The following is a 21,451-nucleotide window of genomic DNA, read 5'->3' as shown; positions in this document are numbered from 1 at the left end:
GGGGGTCCCCCCTGGGGTGCCTGGCCAGCCTGGGTGAGGGGCTGATGGATGTTTGCAGGCTGGCCACTGCCCCCAGCCACCCAAGCTCCCAGTGGAGGCTGGCTGGAAGCAGGTATCTGGGATTTATTTGTCTTCTATAATTGAAACTTTGTTGCCTTGAATGGAGGCCACAGCAGTCCAAGGCAGGCGAGAAGCTTGATTTCCTCCATTGCCGGGGCAACCAAGCCTCCTGCTTGCTCCAGCTCCGTGGTTGGGTTAATTTTCATATAGTCGCTCTGATTGGCTAGTGGGCGTGGCTTGGAGCATAGCAGAGGTGCAGTCAATTTGCATGTTTCTCTTTTATTAGATTTGATTTTTTAGGTTTAATATTATAGATAAATGAGTAAAGCTTATTTCCCTTAAACTATAAGTGAACAGAATAAAATATTAAATTTATATCTCGCTTTTTCCAGACATGTTTTATTCCCAAAAGTCACTTGTACGATGCTTTTGAATACTTGTCTCCTGACATTGAATATAAAATGTGGCTAAAACTTGGACTTTCTATTACTGCCCAAAAAATCAGGGAACATTTATCCTATGAGGTAAGAGCTGTTTATGTAAATATATCCTTTTCTCTGAGTGAAATTACATTTAAGTACTGTTAGAAATTAACTATTAAGGAATTTATATTAAACTTTATAAACAAAAAGTGGACTACAAAAAAATTTTTCCCTCTAGGATTGGACCTACAAGATGCAATTAAAGCTCTCTAATGTTTATGTAAAAGATATACCAAAGAGCACCAAATGTGACATCTATGATGAACATGTTATTTATGTCATCCTTATACATGGAGCTGTAGAAGATTGTCATTTGCGAAAAGCTTATAAAGCACCTTCCTCAATTCCTTTAACATGCCATCAGGTAAAGAAATATTGATTCATGTTTCAAGGTTTGTATGCTATATGTCCAACAATGTATTAATGTTAGAAAAATTGTCACCTTTCCCCTTTCCTATTCTCTTCCTTTCCCATCTCACTCCATAAACACACACCTATCCCAAGTCCATTGATTGCTTTGGCACTGAGTGGCCCCAAACACCAAGCAATGCCTGCTCAATGTCAATGAAGCAGGCAAAGCTGTACATTTTGGCCACAGTTAAATTTTTCAGTGGTAAATAGCAAAAGAGGGCCTATTAAGCTCATTTAGACATTGCAAAAGGACCACACTCTCTGTGCTGTATCAATACTACCCTAAAAACATTCTTCTGGGCCTATGCTGAACTGAGTACCAGTGGTACTTCCCCAGCTACACTGCAATGGATGTAAAAGTGAAGAACATCTCATTTTCAAGCTGCCAAGTTTTCTTCCAATAAAAATGAGAAGCTGCCGAAACCGGTTTGGCTCAGTGGATAGAGCGTCGGCCTGCGGACTGAGGGGTCCCAGGTTCGATTCCGGTCAAGGGCATGTACCTGGGTTGCGGGCACGTCCTCGGTGGGAGATGTGCAGGAGGCAGCTGATCGATGTCTCTCTCATCGATGTTTCTAACTCTCTATCTCTCTCCCTTCCTCTCTGTAAAAAATCAATAAAATATATAAAAAAAAATGAGAAGCTATGCCATGTGAAGAAGGAAAGAAAGAAGACTGTGTGCACACACACGCATCATGTGTGCGTGTATGTGTGTTGGGGTAGAATAAGTGGGCATGTGTCGGGAGAAATCAGTGGACATATAAAATACAGCTACAGAAAGTAAATGCAAAGGGAGCCTAGAACCAATTAAATCAGGTATATATTTTAATTTTTGAATTTTTATCCATTTTATTGAATTTATTGGCATGACACTGGTTAACAAAATTATACAGGTTCAGATGTACAATTCCACAACACATCATGTGTATACTGCATTGTGTGTTCAGAAACAGTGCTAGATGCTAAAGTGATCAAGACAAATGAAACTTGCACCTTTCCCTCAAAAAAGCTCTCAGCCAAGTGGAAAGAAGCAAAAAATACACTAAATAAAACATTTATAGCTTTGATAAAAGTACTTACAGGCTAAATCTGGAACCCAAAAGAAACACGAGGTGGGACTAAAAGAAATCCTGAGGTGAGAAATGGTTATAAGAATATTTTCTAAGTAGAACGCCACCAATACCAATGTGATGTCCACTGACAGGAAGCTAAATGTTATTCTTCACTATGGTGCTCTCAACCTCTAGTCTTGAATACATAATAACAGAACATTGGTGTGGGTGCTAGCTGGGAATGTAGAAGGCCTAACAGGAGAATCTCATGGCAGACCAAAGCCTGCCCAACTCTGTCCACTCCCCTAGGGATAAAGCCCTGCTCACTGTGGACCTGGGGACCGATGTTATTCAGAGCACACTGAAAACAGCCACAACACACAGTTGGATTTCTGGAACTCCCGTAATTTTTAAATTACTGTTGACATTCATTATTATTTTATATTAGTTTCAGGGGTTTAGCATAGTGTTTAGACAATTACGTAATTTATGAAGTGATCCCCTCCACCCTGATAATTCAAGTACCCACTGGCACATAGTTATTACAATATTATTGACTATATTCTCTATGCTGAATTACATGCCTGGAATGCCACGGTATTTTAAACTTGCCTTCTGCCAAGTGAAAAATAAAAAAACAATCCCCCCCAAAAAACTCTTTGGGTGATATTTTAAGGGGCCATTGAAAATTAACTCTTGATCATTTTTCTTACTTTAAGAGAAATGAGCAAAATATTTAAAAATCAGTGAAAGTGTATGGAATACTGACTTTCATAAAGCCAGCATGTCCAGAGATTTTAAGATATCTTCTAATATCTAATGATGTTTTTAATTTTCAGGCACAGATATTTAGAGAGGGCTTGGGATAGGAGCTTACAAGAGGAACATTTAATGGTATGATATTTATTCAGAAATTAACTTATCGTCTTTCAACTTTCAGATACAAGGCACTGAAAATTTCACAAAGGTAATGATTGTTCAGACTTCGATTGATACGAAAAAATTCAGATGGAAAACTAAAAAGTTTGTACCTTTACTTAAATCATCTGTTCCAGGAGAACAAGAATGTGAGTTAGGTTTCCTTGAGCAATTGAGAACTTACTTTCCATTTATAAAATAGCTATATACATATTTGGAAATTGTATTCATCCTGTCTAGAGTACTGAGGAATTCTTTTACATTTTTAATGGATGCATTAAAATATTTGTGGTACTAAAAATGTTTGTTATAGGTATAAACTATTCTACATTTCATCTATAAGAATTAAACATGTACAATTATAAATATAATATGAAAAAAATTATCAGTGAGGGAACTTGTAGCTCTTCCCAAAAATTAAAATATATTATATAATAATAATACTAATAATAGTGTCATACTGTCTGAGCAACAGAGATATAAATCACTGGAACTGAATGAATATCTATTTAATAAACTTCATACAAATTTCTCATGATAAACATTAAATTATTATTTAATATCTGCTATTATGCCATTGATTGAAGCTGTGAAAATAAGTTTTAGGTAGATCAGTAAAAGATAATTCAGAGGGAATTTACATTGAAAATAAAATGTGAAAAAATGTTTAACACTGCTAATATATATATATATATATATATATATATATATATATATATTCAAAACTTTATTGTTGAAAATATTACATACGTCCCCTTTCCCCCACATTGATCTTTTCTAACCTGCCTACACACCCTGCCCCAGGCCTTCACCACCCTATTATCTATGTCTATGGGTCATATATATGCATACAAGTTATTTGCTTAATCTCTTCCCTCCCACCAACCCACCTCCGTCTTTCCTCTGAGATTCCACAGTCTGTTCCATGCTTCTATGTCTCTGGATCTATTTTGTTCATCGGTTTATTTTGTTCATTAGATTCTACATATGAGTGAGATTATGTGATACTTGTCTTTCTCTGACTGGCTTACTTTGTTTAGCATAATACTCTCCAGGTCCCTCCATGCTGTCTCAAAATATTTTTTGCTACTGCATAATATTTCATGGTGTAAAAGTACCACAGCTTTTTTATCCACTCATCTACTGATGGGCACTTGGGCTGTTTCCAGATATTAGCTATTGTAAATTGTGCTGCTATGAACATAGGGATGCATACCTTCTTTCTTATTGGTGTTTCGGATCTCTTAGGATATATTCATAGAAGTGGGATCACTGAGTCAAATGGCAGTTCCGTATTTAATTTTTTGAGGAAACTCCATACTGTTTTCCATAATGACTGCACCAATCTGCATTCCCACCAGTAATGTACTAGGATTCCCTTTTCTCCACATCCTCACCAGCACTTGTCATTTGTTGATTTGTTGATGGGAGCCAATCTGACAGATGTGGAGTGATACCTCATTGTCGTTTTAATTTGCATATCTCCGATGATCAGTGACTTTGAGCATTTGTTCATATATCTCTTGACCTTCTGTGAGTCCACTTTGGAGAAGTGCCTATTTAGGTCTTTGCTCATTTTTTAATTGGATTGTTTGTTTTTCTTTTGTTAAGTTGTATCAGTTCCTTATATGTTTTGGATACTAAATCTTTATCAGATGTATCATTGCCAAATATGTTCTCCCCTACAGTCTTCTCCCTTTTTGTTTGGTTGATGGTTTCTTTTGCTGTGCAGAAGCTTTTTTATTTTGATGTAGTCCTATTTCTTTATGTCTCCTTAGTTTCCTTTGCCCGAGGAGATATATCCGCAAAGGTATTGCTAGGAGAGATGTCTGACATTTGCTGCCTATGGTTTCTTCTAGGATATTTATGGTTTCATGACTTACATTTAAGCCTTATCCACTTTGAGTTTATTCTTGTGTATGCTATAAGTTGGTGGTCTAGTTTTGTTTTTCTGCATGTACCTATTCAATTTTCCAATGCTATTTATTGAAAAGGCTGTCTTGACACTATTGTATGTTTTTGTCTCCTTTGACAAAGATTATTTGAATGTAATGGCTTGGGTTGATTTCTGGGCTATTTATTTTGTTCCATTGATCTATATGACTGTTCTTGTGCTAGTGCCAGGCTGCTATGATTATAGTGGCTTTATAGTATAACTTGATATCTGGTATTGTGATTCCTCCTACTTTGTTCTTTTTTTTCAAGATTGCTACAGTTATTCGAGGTCATTTTTAATTCCATATAAATTTTTGGAGTATTTGTTCTATATCTGTGAAATATGCCATTTATATTTTAACAAGGATTGCATTGAATCTGTAGTTGCTTTGGGCAGAGTGGACATTTTAATTTTACCAAGCCACGAACACTCTATATTCTTACACTTGTTTATATCTTTCTCCCTCTCTTTTTTTCAACATCCTGTAGTTTTCAGAGTATAAGTCTGTTACCTCTTTAGTTAAGTTTATTCCTAAGTATCTTAATTTTTTTTTTGTTGCAATGGTAGATGATATAAAAATGCTATCGATTTCTGGGTGTTAATTTTGTATCCTGTAACGTTGTCAAATTCATTTATTAAATCTAGTAGTTTTGTTGATGGAGTCTTTCTGGTTTTCTATGTACAATATCATGTCATCTGCAAATAATGAAAGCTTAACTTCCTTCTATCCAATTTCGATGCCTTTTATTTTTTCTTCTTGTCTGATCACTGAAGCTAGAGCTTCCATTACTATGTTGAAAAATAGTGGTGAAAGTTACATCCCTGTCTTGTTCCTGTTCTTAGGGGAAATGGTTTTAGTTTTTTCCCATTGAGTATGATGTTTGCTGTAGGTCTATCAGATATGGCCTTTATTATGTTGAGATATGAATCCTATATTCCCACTTTATTGAGAGTTTTTATCAAAAAAGTGTGTTGGATTTTATCAAATGTTTTTTGTGTCAATTGATATGATCATGTGATTTTTGTCTTCCAATTTGTTTAGGTGATGTAACACATTTATTAATTTGCAAATATTGTACCAGCCTTGCATCCCCAGGATAAATCCCACTTAGTCATGATGTATGATCTTTTTAATAAATTGCTGGATCTGATTTGCTAACATTTTATTGAGGATTTTAGCATCTATGTTCTTCAGGGATATTGGCCTGTAATTCTCTTTCTTTGTAGTGTCTTTATCTGGTTTTGGGAATTATGCTAATGCTAGCCTCATAAATAGAGCTTGAAAGTGTTCTTTCCTCTTGGATTTTTTTGAATATTTTGATGAGGATAGGTGTTAGCTCTTCTTTGAAGGTTTGGTGAAACTGCCCTCTGAAACCATCTGGACCAGGGCTTTTGTTTGCTGGGAATTTTTTAAATTATTATTACTGCTTCAATTTCATCATTGCTATTGGCGTACTCAGGTTTTCTGATTCCTCCTGAATCAGTTTTGGAAGATTATATTTTTTTAGGAATTTGTCCATTTCACCCAGGTTGTCCAGTTTGTTGGCATGTAGTTGTTCAAAGTCTTTTCTTACAATCCTTTGTATTTCTGTAGGGTCAGCTGTTACTTCACCACTTTTGTTTCTGATTTTATTTATTTGTGTTCTCTCTGTTTCTTGACGAGTCTGGCTAATGGTTCATCAATCTTGTTTATCTTTTCAAAGAACCAGCTCTTGGATTCATTGATTTTTTGTACTGTTTTTTTTTTTAGCCTCTATGTCATTTATTGCTCCTCTAGTCTTTATTATTTCCTTCCTTCTACTTACTCAAGGCTTTTCTTGTTGTTCTCTTTCTAATTCTTTAAGTTGTAGGGTTAGATAACTTATGAAAAGTTTTTCTTGTTTTTTGAGGTAGGCCTGTTATGCAGAACTTCTCTCTCAGGACTGCTTTTGCTGTAACCCATAGATTTTAGGTTGTTGTGTGTTCATTTTCATTTGTTTCCAGAAAGTTTTTTTTATTTCTTTCTTGATATCATTCGTAATCCATTCATTGTTTAATAACATTTTACTTAGCCTTCATGTGTTTAAATGTTTTGAGTGTTTTTAAAACTCCTAATATTTAAAGAAATAGAATTTGTTTCATTTATTTAATTAGTGAGATTTAAAAAAATAATTATAAAGCCTATTGATCAAAAAAAATGCAGTGAATCTAATATATATTCTTACTTTCATGATATCAGTTAATTAATAAACTTATCACGAGATTCCTAAAGCTATGAAATGCATCTACATCTCTTGTTTAAGTAATATAATTTCTATTTATGTCATTATACTTCAATAAAAAGCTAAATTAATAATAATATAATTTCTAGACATTTACTCTGAAAAAATAAAGCAAAACCAGTAAAAAATGGTAATTTGAGCATTATTTATAAAAACAAGTATTAGAAGTAATCAAATGTCTAATGATAAATACGATTGATTAAATTATCATATCAATCAACAATTGATTTCCCACATTGTAATTTGAAAAAGACCAATGACATATACCAAGTAAAAATAGCAATGATGTATGTAAAATTATGTTGCTTATTTTAAATACATTTTAATTTTTTATGTTACAGTTATAAAACTGAATCCATATGGACACACAATACTGTTATCATTTGAAGGGTTTTAGATTAAGTATAAGCAAGACGTGATATTGGAACCTTCACCATCTGCCCATTTATCAGCCATCTCCCCTTCTCACTCTAAAACTGAGCCACATCAACATAGTAATGAGAGCTGGTGGTCTCTCATTCCTATACCTTAGCATACTCCTGTTCGGACCTCTCTAAGTATCCCTCTCCTCACATCTCCCCATTCCCTGAAGCTAATCTCTTCTTAGCCTTTAAATTTCAGCTTCTTCATGGAGCCATCACTGATAACATCTCAAATTCACAAAATTGCATTCTCCTGTGTGCTCCTATAGCCCGTTATTGCATGCAGTACTATTTTTTCATATTGTATTTTTTATTTGTACGTTTGATGGTCTGTCTACTCCATTAGAATATAAACCACAAGAAAGCATGGAACGTAACTTATTTACTTTCTTATGTATGCTGCTGCTTACCAATGGGCCTGGTGCTTTCGATACATAGAACAGACTGTTGAATTTCAAAGGGAAGGTCGGGTGATTGGGAAGAGATCAACCAAAGGACTTGTATGCATGCATACATGCAAAACCCCTGGTCACAGACAATAGTGTGGTGAATACCTGGGGGACATATGTAATACTTTCATATATATATATATATATATATATATATATATATATATATATACACATATATATATATGTGTATATATATGTGTGTGTGTGTGTGTGTGTGTGTGTGTGTGTGTGCGCGCGCTTGTGTGTTTGTGTGATGATGGTGGGACAATAGATGATTCTGTTTCTCTATTTTCCAAACTTTCTGCATATTTGTTACATAATCTTTATAATAAAACACTGTTAATCCTATTTTTAAAAAGTGACTCTTCTTCCCACCAATTGGGATTACCACCAATTTCAGATCACAGGCCCTCACTGTGAGAGATTAAACAATCCTTTGTTTCAGTGCTTGAACTAACATAGTGGTTTTTTTTGAACCAGCTTCAAGCACACTATATGAAGAAGACCTTCAGTTTGAAAAACCTACCAAGGTAAATTTAAAGTATTATTTTTTTAAAGTTGTATTTTGGATAAAAGATATTTTTGCATTTATTGAAACTACCAATGTGTTTCTTTTATTCTGAATGATTTCACCGGCTAATCATTTTGTAGACTTTGAGATGAGCACTTACTCTTAGCACAAGATACAATGGAAATTGTATTTCTATTTTGAAGTAAATATTACAGAAATGAAAAACAAAGTTCAGGAGATGCCAATATATTCCTCTTGAATCACATAAGCAACCAGGCACTACCGAATGGCTGCGGTTATAATGTGCATGGCCCTCCCACTCCTCCACCTTGCGCTGAAACTCTGACTGAAGGCTTAAATTCCCCTCAGCTGTGCACTGGGGATCTTCCAACCTGAAGGCAGCTTGCCCCTGTTTTCACAGTGCCTGTCACAAAGCAAAAGCTCAATAATAAATGCTGTAATATAACTAGGTTAACCGAAGTTATTCAGAAAGGCTGACAAAGACTGGTTAATTTCAAGGTCCATGATGAAATTGAATAGGTTACTTGGAGATCTTGGGATTTTCAAAACCCTCCACTACTTTGCACAAAGATCCCAACTTAATAAACACTATAGGCCCCTGGAAATGAAATTGGGGCAAAGAGAAGTAGAGTGAAAGTCCCTCACAATATCTATTTGTTCTCCTCATATTATGTTTCTTAAAAATATGGGTACAGTAACCTCTTACAGGTAGGCTGGATCTTAGGTAGTTTACTTTCAATTCCAGTCTCTGTCAAGCTGGTTGTATTACTCCAGGAGATGCGAATTATAATATCCAGAGTCTGAGGAGTGTTTGCTACAAATACACAAGCCAGAAAATTATGTATTTGGTTGTTTAAAAATACATTGTACATCAATGAAGTCCACTTGCTTGATTAGCACTAGGCATAAAATTCTGAAAATGCATGCTTGTCTCCCCCTCCCCCCAATCTCTCCTCACAAGTGTATGTTGAATGAAAGGTGGTTATACTATCCTAATAGTTCTATGGGGACAGTGAAGGTGTCTTTGATTCAAATGTATCCAAGTTCCCTGGCCTTCAAGAGGCCAACGCTCTTTAATACCAAGTTCCCATCCTGCATAATAGAAGGAGGTTCACTCCATCCTGAAGTATTTTGTAGTCTTCCTGGGGAAGCTTTTCCTCAAAACTCCTCCTGGGTGTTGCTTATTACCTGGATCTCCTAACCCAGTAGCCTGGGGACTGAGGATGTGGATACTGGCATGAAATTCCTGAGTTTGTCTCCTGGTTCCATCACTTATTAGACATGTGACCTTGGACAAATTTCTTAACCTGCCTAAGCATCACTTTCCCCATCTATAAGAATAAGATAATAGCAATACCTATCTCATAGTGCTGCTGTGGAGATTAAATGGAAAGTGTCTGATGCATAGCAAACAATCCAAACACTTAACTTCCATTATTCTCTGTAAATCCCTTCTGAACTTTGTAAACTACTTCTTCAAACTTCTTTTGTTCTCCTCATAATATGTTTCTTAAAAATATGGGTACAGTAACCTCCTCTAATTCTTCCAACACAGTTGCTGCTGAAGACAAGAATATAACAAAGGGAAATTACATTTTTTTTTAAAGTGAGGAGGAGGAGAGTTAAGATAAAATATTATGGCTTCTAGAGCCCACTGATTAGGCCTTCTTTCTCCTTAGTCCTGGCCAGTTGCCAAGTTTGTAGGGTTAGCTTAACAGCATATTTTGTGGAATGGAAGAGAGAATCAGGGATGCTAATGATCTTCCTGTACATATGCCCCCATTGTGCTGCTTTTTCATAATTAAAAAAATTGATTGCACAATGGTTATTGATACAGAGGAAGTAGTGTGAAAGAGAGAGACAGTCCATTAAATATTAGGAGCATCAGTTAGTGAGACATACAGAAATTATCAAATTGGGTGATTTAGTAGACTAGAAGCCCAGTGCACGAAAATTGTGCATGGTTAGGGTCCCTAGGCCTGGCCCACGATCAGGGCCAATTGGGACTTTCCTTCCCTAGCTGCTGGCTGCTGGCCAGAGCCTTCCTTCATTCCGCGCCACCCCCTGGTGGTCAGCACATGTCATAGCACATGTCAAACTTCGGAGGGGACAATTTGCATATTAGCCTTTATTTTATAGGATGCTTTTTCTCCCTGATGTTGGATCCTGGCTATGTTTCTGGGACAGCTCCCTTCCCACTTCCCCTTAAACCAGCGTTTCTCAACCTGTGGGTCGCGACCCCTTTGGGGGTCAAACGACCCTTTCACAGGGGTCGCCTAAGACCATCGGAAAACACATATGTAATTACATATTGTTTTTGTGATTAATCACTATGCTTTAATTATGTTCAATTTGTAACAATGAATTTGGGGGTCACCACAACATGAGGAACTGTATTAAAGGGTCATGGCATTAGGAAGGTTGAGAATCACTGCCTTAAACCCTTACCCTGCCCCCCCCATTGTGTCTTTACCTTTACGTAATAAAAAGGCCTGTCACAACATCAACCAGCACTGCTTTATAGATCTGACTCTTATTAACAGTCTCAAAATGTGACTGTTATCTCCTGTCTTAATTTCTAGACTCAGCAGCCTACAGAAATATCTGATGAATCCGAGGAGAAAACCACTAAGAACACCTAGAATAAGCCTGGATGAAAATCTGGTAAGCTTCTGGTTTCCTCAGCATGATCAGGAGCACCCCTGCTCCTGGAGACAGATACCGATTGAAACCAGAAGTTCCTTTGTGCTTTGTGTAGTAGTGTGAATTGTATACCACTTTCCACTAGTCATTATTTGCAATATATCCATTTCCACTAGCCAGTTGCTTCTTCTAATGACACAATTTCTAAATACTCATTTGGAAAATTAACTCTTAAATAAGATTTCTTAATCTAGATTTCTGAAAACTTTATAAACTCAGTTTCCTCTCTATATTCTACTAAATCTCAAATTGGCTGCTCCCAATTCAGCAGCTCATTTTCCAAGCTGTCATGTACTGTGGAAGATATAAACAGGCAATAATTATGACTTTGAGGAGCCAAAACATATTCGAAGACAATTACATAACAATACAAGATACACTATGGATAGTGCCAACTGAAGTTATAGGAATTCAAAAAAGAAATAGCTGCCTATTGAGTAAGTCTTTGTGGAGAAAGGAAAAGGAAAAGGATGTTCAGAATAGAGGACACAGGACTTCAGGGGAACAATGAATAGACCAGTCTGGCTGCTGATTGTTCAAATGTGGCATCTGTGGGGAAATATTTGCATATATGAGTGCTTTCTAAGACTTATGTTACAAAGAACATATCACTGGGTTAAAAAATAACCTTCAGATAAATAGTTTTATCTTCATTTTAAAAAAATGTTAACTCTTGAATGCCACTTTCTATGACAAAGACCATACTTAAAAATAGATTTAAAGACTAGCAATGCACTATGAAAAGGTATTTTCAAGAATTATTTGTAAGATGGTCAATATCTTTTACATGGAAAAACTGTAAAAAAATAATAAGGAAAACACTATGATTCTGGTAGGTAAAGTTATGACAGCCAATCAGAGGAGAGACAATACCCAAAATATGGAGAAAATTAGAAATGCAAAATTAAATAACAATAGAATATTAACATTTGCTTTTTTAATTAACAATTTTCATTCAATGCTAACATCATTTTATTTGAAATCAATGAAAATAGAGTGATGCTGTTTTCTCACATTTTCTGAGTAAAAGGAATTTGTAACAAAAATCATAAAAATGCTCACACAATTGACTCAGTGATTTTGCATCTAGGAATCAATCCAAAGGGATAATCCAAAGTACTACATTAGATATCTGTACCAAATGTCCAGTGCACCACTATTTTTAATGACAAAAAAAAATAAAAAGAGCTCAGTGTCCAACAATAAGAAAGTATAGAATTTCACTACAGAATATCATCTATATAAGAACATATCATACAACCATTACAAAGATTGGTTGTGCTGTCCAATGAAAAATATAAAAAGAGAAGGCAAAACAGATATACATTTTTAACATAAAAAAGACCAGAAAAGATTAATCCAAATGACTCAATGATTCAATTAGGTGTTTAGAAAGGTGAGAGTACACATGGTTTTGTTCACTTCTCTTATTTTATGAGTTTGTATTACCCTTTTAATAAAAAAAATGATTGTAAAATGATTAAGCATTATCCTATATAATAAAAGGGTAATATGCAAATTGACCCTAACAGCAGAATGACTGGGCACTATGACACACACTGACCACCAGGGGGCAGATGCTCAATGCAGGAGCTGTCCCCTGGTGGTCAGTGTGCTCCCACAGGGGAAGTTCTGCTCAGCCACAAGCCAGGCTGATGGCTGCCAGCACAGCGGTGGTGGCGGGAGCCTCTCCTGCCTCCTCAGCAGCACTAAGGATGTCCGACTGCAGCTTAGGTCTGCTCCCTGCTGGTAAGTGGACATCCCCCAAGGGCTGCCGGGCTGCCAGAGGGATGTCTGACTGTCAGCTTGGGCCTGATCCCCTGGGGAGCGGGCCTAAGCCAGCAGGTGAACATCCTCTGAGGGGTCCCAGACTGCAAGAGGGCATAGGCCGGGCTGAGGTACCTCCCGAGTGCACAAAATTTTGTGCACCAGGCCTCTAGTTCAAATATAAATTACTTGAAATTTGTCTTCCATCCTACCTGTTTACACTCAGCAATCACAGTGCTATGGTCTCTTCCATTCTACCACCCTTTACGCTTAGCAATCACAGTGCTATGAATGGAATTAGCCAGAGTAAAGCTCAGTGAGTGAGAATGACTTTGGTCAGTCTCCCACATGGAAAACCCTCCTCCCTGTCTAGTTCCACAGGCCCCAGTGGCTTCTCTGACCCTGACTCCCAGTTTAAATCATGCTGCCTACTTCTGGTTTGTGAATGATTTGCCCAACTTCTTTTCTTGGTGTCAGCATAATGACTAGATGTTTATGTGAGAATGAAACTGAACCTCTAATACATCCTGTTCTGGGTTGTAGGTCAATGTTGGTAGATTCCAAGGTCTTTGGGGTTTATTTGTTTTTTCTTCCCACTTCTGTTAGGAATGGTTGACAAGAATGTTTTGAAGACCGATGCTAGCTTTCACTGCTGTCAAGAGATGCCACCTGTTTCTGAAACACAAGTCCCTACATCAAGAGTGAGCAGCTTCAAGTTGGATCCTGTGTGGATGTTTTTGGTGCCATGTGGAAGGAACTTTGGACCTTGCAACCATTCCTTTAAATATATGTATATTTTTTTCAAAATCTCCTCAATTTAAAATATCTGTTACTTTAAATATCTAAAACACCTCAGAAAATTTAGAGTTAGCTTTAATTTTAGAGCCAGGAAACAAGCTTATGCCACTTAGTTTGCCCATTGCTCTTAAAGCAAAAATGTATTAATTCACTTTATGAAAAATAAAATATTATTTATTAAAATGTAGTTGAAATGTTGCTCATGAACCAACTTTTGAGCTTTGTCATTCATTATACTTCACCTATCTTGGGAGTGTTCAGTGAGTTGAAATAACAAAGAATGGAAACTTATTTAGACCAAACCATAGGACTCAGACCTTAATGAAACTTCCAGTGTTCGTCATTATAGTTACAACAATGAGCACAATAACTGGTATGTAATTTTTAAAATAGTCTTAACAGCCCCGGACCATTTTACTCAGTGGTTAGAGCATTGGCCCTCAAACCAAAGGGTCCCGGGTTTGATTTCCCATAAGGGTACGGACCTGGGTTGCAAGTTTGATCCCCAGCCGTGGTGCGTGTGAGCAGAACCAATCATTATTTCTCTCTCTCTCTCCCTTCCCCCTCTCTCTAAAAAATCAATGGGAAAAAATATCCTTGGGTGAAGATGAACAACAATAACAAAAACTCTTAATAGTTAAGAATTATTATGTGCTTCCCATATGTTAGATGTAGAACAAATACTATACAGTTATGAGCTTATATAATCTTCATAGCAACCACATAAAGTAGGTACTATTATTCCCAATTGACAAAAGAGCAAACTGAAAGAGCGAGGAGCGTAATTTGCCCCAAACCTCACAGCTACACAGAGGCGGAACATGGATTTGCCAACAAGCTTGTGATTAGCTATTATATCATATATCCTCCCAATGTGATAAGTACTAAATAAATATCTAAAGAATTAATATATATCTTCAGGATCATCCCTGCATGCAGTTTGGGAAATCTGAATGTTATTCCAAACTTTGTTTTTGCTGCAACAGGTGGGAGGCACATTTTCAGAGCCCAGTGTGGAGGCTCCACTTATGAGATGTCCTTGTGGAGTAGATGATTTGGTTTGTTCTTTTGGGAAAGCCAAATCAAACTGCTATCACTTCTCTCCAAAACTAACCTCAACCATTTTTTCCCAGAGATAATTACACAGCAGCTAGCAGCTCTTTCAGTGTTGGAGGGATCCCCTCGATGAGCACTCTTCCTCTCCTGAGTTCTCAACCAACTGAAAATTAAGACACAGGATGAAGACAGCTGGAGACTAAAACACACACCCATGCACCCAACCCTCCCCCTCACCACACACACACACACACACACACACACACACACACACACCCCTTTATTAGTGGCTGAGCTGACAGAGAGAATGTGGTTGCCTTCTGACCTCCAGAATCAGACACGTTGACCACAGTAGGCATTTATCATTAAACTTACTACATAGCTGAGAACAGCAGAAAATACAAAACTTCCAAGGGCAGTTTCTCTTCAAAAAGAAACCGGGAAGAAAGGTTGGACAAAGAATTCGGCTTCCAAATTCATCAACCTGGTCAGCCACTCCACCTCAGCAGAATGGAGGAGGAGGTGGTGTCAGGCCAGGAGGGTTAGGGCCATGGAGAGTGGAGCCCTGAATCCGGAGCAAGACACCAGGAGGGAGTAGTTCTTTCCACTGTGGGAGCTGCCACTCACAGAGCTCAGCATGCACCAACTCTCTCCTGAGGGTTTTGCTTTCCTTAACTGGGCCCGTCACCCCATGACCTTTCAGGAGGTGAGTGCTGTCATTGCCCCATTCCCCAGAGAAAGCCATGGAGCTTAGGGAGTTCAGATGTGATGACACTGGGACTCAAATCCTCTAAGCACATTCAATGCAATTTGCAATGCTTTTTAAGTTCTCCGGATTTTATTTTGGAAATGTAAGCCACTGGAGAGGAGGAGGCCGCACACTACAAATGATCATCACCCAGTCAGTGCCTGACTAGGTTCAGGTCCTGGAATGTAAACATTTTCATGTGGGGAAAGACCCCTGAACAAGGCAGAGTTTTGAGGTAATCAGCAGCATGCCTGGTGTGTACCCGCCCTCGTCAGCAGGATACCTTTGTGCCCAGGGTTCTCCTTCATCTGAAAGAATGTGATGCACAGACTTTGGCCTGAGGAGGGCACTGATCTCACTTCCATCAACTCTTCTGAGGAAACGTACTCCATCACACAGCCCAGAGCACTGTCTGCCTTTAAATTTTTAGATAAAAGATTTTCCTTAGTCCTTTAGTCCTTGAGATTTTTTAAATATAATTTAGCTTTTAACTTTTACAGTGATTAAACCTGGTTTTCATTTTCCTCCAGATATTTAACCTTCTATATCCTGTTAGTCTTACTGATAAGAAACAGGAAACTTTACAAAGGAAGAGACATTCTTTCCAAGGGTTGTCCGTGGCCCAAACAATGACAGGGAAGTGCTGGAGCATCCATCTGCCAGTTCCATCAGGAGAAGCCCTGTCAGTGAGCTAAACAAAGTCCCATTTTGTTTCCAAAAAGTTCCCTTGTCATGAAGTAGCCCTCAATGTCATTCCTGCTCCTGGCAAGTCAGTGGAGCTATATGCTAACATTCCTCCATCAGGAGACAAAATCCCAGCCCCAGAGTTCACTTAGAGCAGTGGTTCTCAACCTTCCTAATGCCGCGACCCTTTAATACAGTTCCTCATGATGTGGTGACCCCCAAATTTCATTGTTACAAATTGAACATAATTAAAGCATAGTGATTAATCACAAAAACAATATGTAATTATATATGTGCTTTCTGATGATCTTAGGCAACCCCTGTGAAAGGGTCGTTCGACCCCCAAAGGGGTCATGACCCACAGGTTGAGAACCGCTGACAGAGAGATCCTGGAACTCTGCTGTTTCCTCCTCTTTACAACCAAATGCTCCTGAATGAGGAATATCAGCAATTAATAGTCACTGTTTTCAGACACAGGACTCTCTGAAATGAGCCAATACTCCTCATCAGCTCATACTCTGCACCAGGAATAAACAGAAAAATACACTCAGGAAATCTCTCAACATTATCCACCCCGCAGGCTTCCCGTCTCAATGTACTTTCTGGAGGGAAGCGGAATAGCGAAGTCTTAGCTAAGTGACTGGATTCCTCACCCTACAAGAACTCTTAAATAAACCAGTCCCTTTCCTACCATTAAATGTCCCAACAGCTTCATCCTTATGCGTGAGTAGCTCTCCCAGCTTCCTTCGCTAACCACAAAAATCTGAAAAGGAATAGGCTAGAGCTAGATTCATACTGTCCAGTCCTTTGAGCCTGAAGGGGCTCAAATAATCACGCAACTAACCTGTCTCAGCAGCTGAAGCCAGCTGGGAGTTTGAAAACCACTCAAGATCTGGAAAACCATGACACACTCCAATCATGCAAATGTTTCAGCCTTTCCAGACACATTGGAGTGATATAGATCAGAGTTCAAAGCCAAGCTTATCTTCCTAGCAGGACAATAAATATCCAAAGCATTTAACATAGTATATGGATTATAGAAAGCTCTCAGCAAATGGTTATTCTGATTATATGTATTATCCTTCAACCTTGGAGATATAGCAAAACAGAATTTGCAGTGACCATTGATTCTCTAAGGTAATGGGTGGGAAAGTAAATTTAAAAGGATAGGAAATTTAAAATTTTTAAATTTAAGTAAATTTAAAATTTTTAAATTTAAGTAAATTTAAAATTTTTAAATTTAAGTAAATTTAAAAATTCCAGCTCAACCTTCCTCTAATTTCACCATCATCAGCTTGCAAATATCCAGACTTTTATTTCCAATTCAATTTATATAGTTTCTCCTAAGTGTTAGGCACTGGGGTATGCTTATGCACTGAGGAGAATAAAGAAAGACTGTAATATTCAAAGATTTGTTGTTTTGGCTTCTTTGTGTGGGATGTATGTGTTGCTATACTTTTATTTGTGGAGAGGAGGTAGATTATCTAGTCCAGAGTCGGTTTTGCAGTGATCAATATGTATAATATAAATGCCCTGCTCTTTCCTGCCACCTTACACAATCATAGGAAATTTTCGTGATTAGTAGCTAACACTTCCATAGCTCAGCTTCTCCACCTAGTGGCCTGAGTATAACTGAAGTTTGAAAATTAGAGAGCAATTCCTAGCCTATCCTTACATTATAAAGCAGATTAATTTCAGACAACTTACCCCTATGGCTTGACTCTCTGCCCCTCCCCCCAAAAAACAAACAAAAACAAAAAAACAAAAAAACAAAAAAACAAACCTTTGCTCAGAGGTTTCTCCGCAAGGTTATTTGATTCCAAGTTCCAACAACCAGCAGCTGCAGTTGCCGCCGTGTCTTCAGCTTCTCGATGTTTCCGTTGGCCAAAAACGTGAGAAGTCTTCTCCCAGTTCCAAGCATTCAGCAAACAATGGCAAGGCAGGTCCACCAGAAAAGGACACCTGATTTCCATGACAAGGATGGCAATGCTATTTTAGCTATTGGAGCCACTGTCTGTGCTGCTACATGGACATATAGAGACTGGAAAGGAGGGGGAGAGACACAGAGAGAAGCAACGATGTGAGAGAGACATTGATTGGTTGCTTCCTGCATGCGCCCCAACCAGGGCCTGGGATCAAGCTGCGCCCAAAACCGCAACGCACATTGGAATAGAATAGGACCTGTCCCCTGTTGGCAGAGTCACCCCAAAGAAATGGAGAGACTAGTAATCACCCCAGTTGGTGTGATAATGAATTGTTTCAAAACCAACTCATAAGTGATGGCAAGTGAAAGCACTGTGTACCCATTAAAATATGGCATGATTGGAGAAATAAAGTATATTTGAAACCTTCAAACACACACACACACACACACACACACACACACACACATGCACGCACGCACACACACACACACACACACACAAACCTTTGCTCAATCTTGGAACTAATTGAACCACCTATGGGGCAGGGTATATGCTGTTTGCTCAAGCTGCCATACCCAGGGGTTGGGACAGACTAATTCTCACTGGTGAGGAGCCGACAACAGTCCTACTCACTGGCTAAGCTCCCATGTCCATTTTGTCTTTCCTCCACGATGCTGAGAAAGTCTGTTCCCTGCCGCTGACCTCCAGGTAGTGCAGAAGGAAACTGAGGAAATCCCCCGCAGAGACAGCAGCTACGGGGGCAAGAGTGATGTGTGATGAGTCTGGTGTGGTACAGCTAGTACCCCAGATTCTCCAACATTGTTTTTGCTAAGCTCCCTCCCCACGCTGCTCCTGACTGTTGTAGGTATGACCTCTATATTACTCCAGGACAAGCAATAAAGCATTTTGTGTTTCCTTTTATTTTATTTCAAGGAGTTCCATGAGGGCAGGCTGGTATCTGCTCTGCTCACCATTGAACCCACGATGCCCAGAATACAGTACGTGCTCAAAATTGATTTGTTGAAGGAATAGAAGAACGAGTGAGTGACCAAACTGGAACCAGCTACCAAATATAAATATAATAAAAAATATATGATTCTTGTCTCCTAGTTTATTTCTTTTTTTTAACCTCATTTTTCTACTGAGACATATACAGTAAAATTATGAGAATGCATGCAGTCACATAACTACTACCACAAAATCCAGAAGAACAACAAAAACAAATTTCTTCCTGCCTCTTGAAAGTCAACCCCTCCCCAACCCCTTCTCCTGGCCACCACTGATATGTTTTCTGTCCCTACAGTTTTGCCTTGTCCTGACCTGAATATCACAAAAAGTAGACTTTAAGTCTGGCTTCCTTCACTTAGCATCATTTAGCATAATTTGAGATTCAGCCATGTTGCTTCATACATCAGTAGTCCAATCCTTTTTATTGCTGGGCAGTATTCCTTTGTGTGGATGCAACACTTGAGCCATCACTTTTTGTGAAGAAATTAAAGCAGTGGTTCTCAACCTTCCTAATGCCACGACCCTTTAATACAGTTCCTCATGTTGTGGTGACCCCCAACCATAAAATTATTTTCATTGCTACTTCATAACTATAATTTTACTACTGTTATGAATCGTAATGTAAATATCTGATATGCAGGATGTATTTTCATTGTTACAAATTGAACATAATTAAAGCATAGTGATTAATCACAAAAACAATATGTAATTATATATGTGTCTTCCGATGGTCTTAGGTGACCCCTGTGAAAGGGTCATTTGACCCCCAAAGGGGTCTCGACCCACAGGTTGAGAACCGTTGAATTAAAGTAATGCAGCTATAAACATTGCATGCAGGTTCCCTGGAGGTCTTTATATTTTATTAGAGGCCTGGCGCACAAAAATTTGTGCACTCGGTGGGGTCCCTCAGCCCCTCCTGTTCCCTCTCGAAGTCTGAGACCCCTCTGGGGATGACCACCTGCTGGCTTAGGCCCGCTCCCTGGGGGATTGGGCCTAAGCTGGCAGTCAGACATCCCTCTGGTAGCCCGGAAGCCCTCGGGGGATGTCCACTTGCCAACAGGGAGCAGGCCTACGTGTCAGGGCCAGCCTGACAGGTTGAGCCAGGCTGAGGCAGGGAGGTGGGAATTGAGAAAAGAAAGAAATACAGGAAAACGGGGTCAGGAGGACTCCAGCACTCGAGGAACTGAAGCAAGTTTATTAGCTATACAATCCTATTTATACACAACACACTGAATAGGAGGTCTGTCAAGAAAAATGTATTCTTTGTTCCTCTTAATCTCTAAGGGAGAGAGACAGCAGAAGGACAAGTTCTCAGTACAGCATATCTCAGTAAATAGTTACAGACTTCTTGGTAAGCAATGAAAGGCTGTTCTCATTCTACTGATAATCGCCATCCAAACAAGTCTGGGAAAACTGTGTGGGTAAGGGTCCCAGCCTTGCTAGCCCCTTCAGGTGCAAGGACCTTGCCAGCTTACATCTGGCCCCCAACACCTAAGCTGCAGTAGAACATCCTTAGCGCTGCTCAGTGTCTGGCCATCCTGGGTGAGGGGCTGAGGGCCATTTGCAGTCTGGCCACAGCCCCTTCAGGGTTGGGGGTCCTGCTGAGGTGGGAGATACTCCCACCACCACCGCTGTACTGGCGGCCGTCAGCCTGGCTTGTGCCTGAGCAGAGCTCCCCCTGTGGGAGAGCACTGACCACCAGGGGGCAGCTCCTGCATTAAGCGTCTGCCCCCTGGTGGTCAGTGTGTGTCATAGTGACCAGTCATTCCCAGTCGTTCTGCTGTTAGGGTCAATTTGCATATTACCCTTTTATTATATAGGAGTGCCTGGCCAGCCTGGGTGAGGGGCTGGTGGCTGTTTGCAGGCTGGCCACAGCCCCTTCAGGGTGAGGGTCCCCCCTGAGGTGCCTGGCCAGCCTGGGTAAGGGGCTGAGGGCCATTTTCAGGCTGGCCACACCCCCTTCAGGGTGGGGGGGTCCTGCTGGGGTGCCTGGCCAGTCTGGGTGAGTTGCTGATGGCAGTTTTCAGGCTGGCCAAGCCCCCCAGCAGGAACCCTCACCCCATGAGGGTGTGGCCAGCCTGGGTGAGTGGCTGATGGCTGTTTGCAGGCTGACCACAGCCCCTTCAGGGTGGGGTTCCCCGCTGGGGTGCCTGGCCAGCCTGGGTGAGGGGCTGATGGCTGTTTGCAGGCTGGCCAAACCCCTCAGCAGGGACCCTCACCCCATGAGGGTGTGGGCCAG

The 21,451-nt window shown here is 39.4% G+C and overlaps 1 protein-coding gene and 1 pseudogene across 1 annotated transcript in view; both read left to right on the top strand.

Annotated features, from left to right (window-relative positions):
* SLC9C1 (solute carrier family 9 member C1) overlaps window positions 1-11,165 on the top strand; it is a 99,846-nt gene extending 88,681 nt beyond the window's left edge. Inside the window, exons 24-28 of the mRNA XM_023758699.1 lie at window positions 453-584; window positions 721-906; window positions 2,943-3,069; window positions 8,472-8,521; window positions 11,106-11,165. Of these exons, the coding sequence (XP_023614467.1) occupies window positions 453-584; window positions 721-906; window positions 2,943-3,069; window positions 8,472-8,521; window positions 11,106-11,165 (555 nt within the window). The remainder of the gene's footprint in view (window positions 1-452; window positions 585-720; window positions 907-2,942; window positions 3,070-8,471; window positions 8,522-11,105) is intronic.
* Window positions 11,166-18,150: 6,985 nt separating this feature from the next.
* On the top strand, window positions 18,151-18,505 carry LOC102423700 (annotated as a pseudogene).
* Window positions 18,506-21,451: the final 2,946 nt, after the last annotated feature.

Source organism: Myotis lucifugus, unplaced genomic scaffold (genome assembly GCF_000147115.1).
Source record: "Myotis lucifugus unplaced genomic scaffold, Myoluc2.0 scaffold_137, whole genome shotgun sequence".
Taxonomy (NCBI): Eukaryota; Metazoa; Chordata; class Mammalia; order Chiroptera; family Vespertilionidae; genus Myotis; species Myotis lucifugus.
This window is presented reverse-complemented; position numbering and strand designations above follow the sequence as displayed.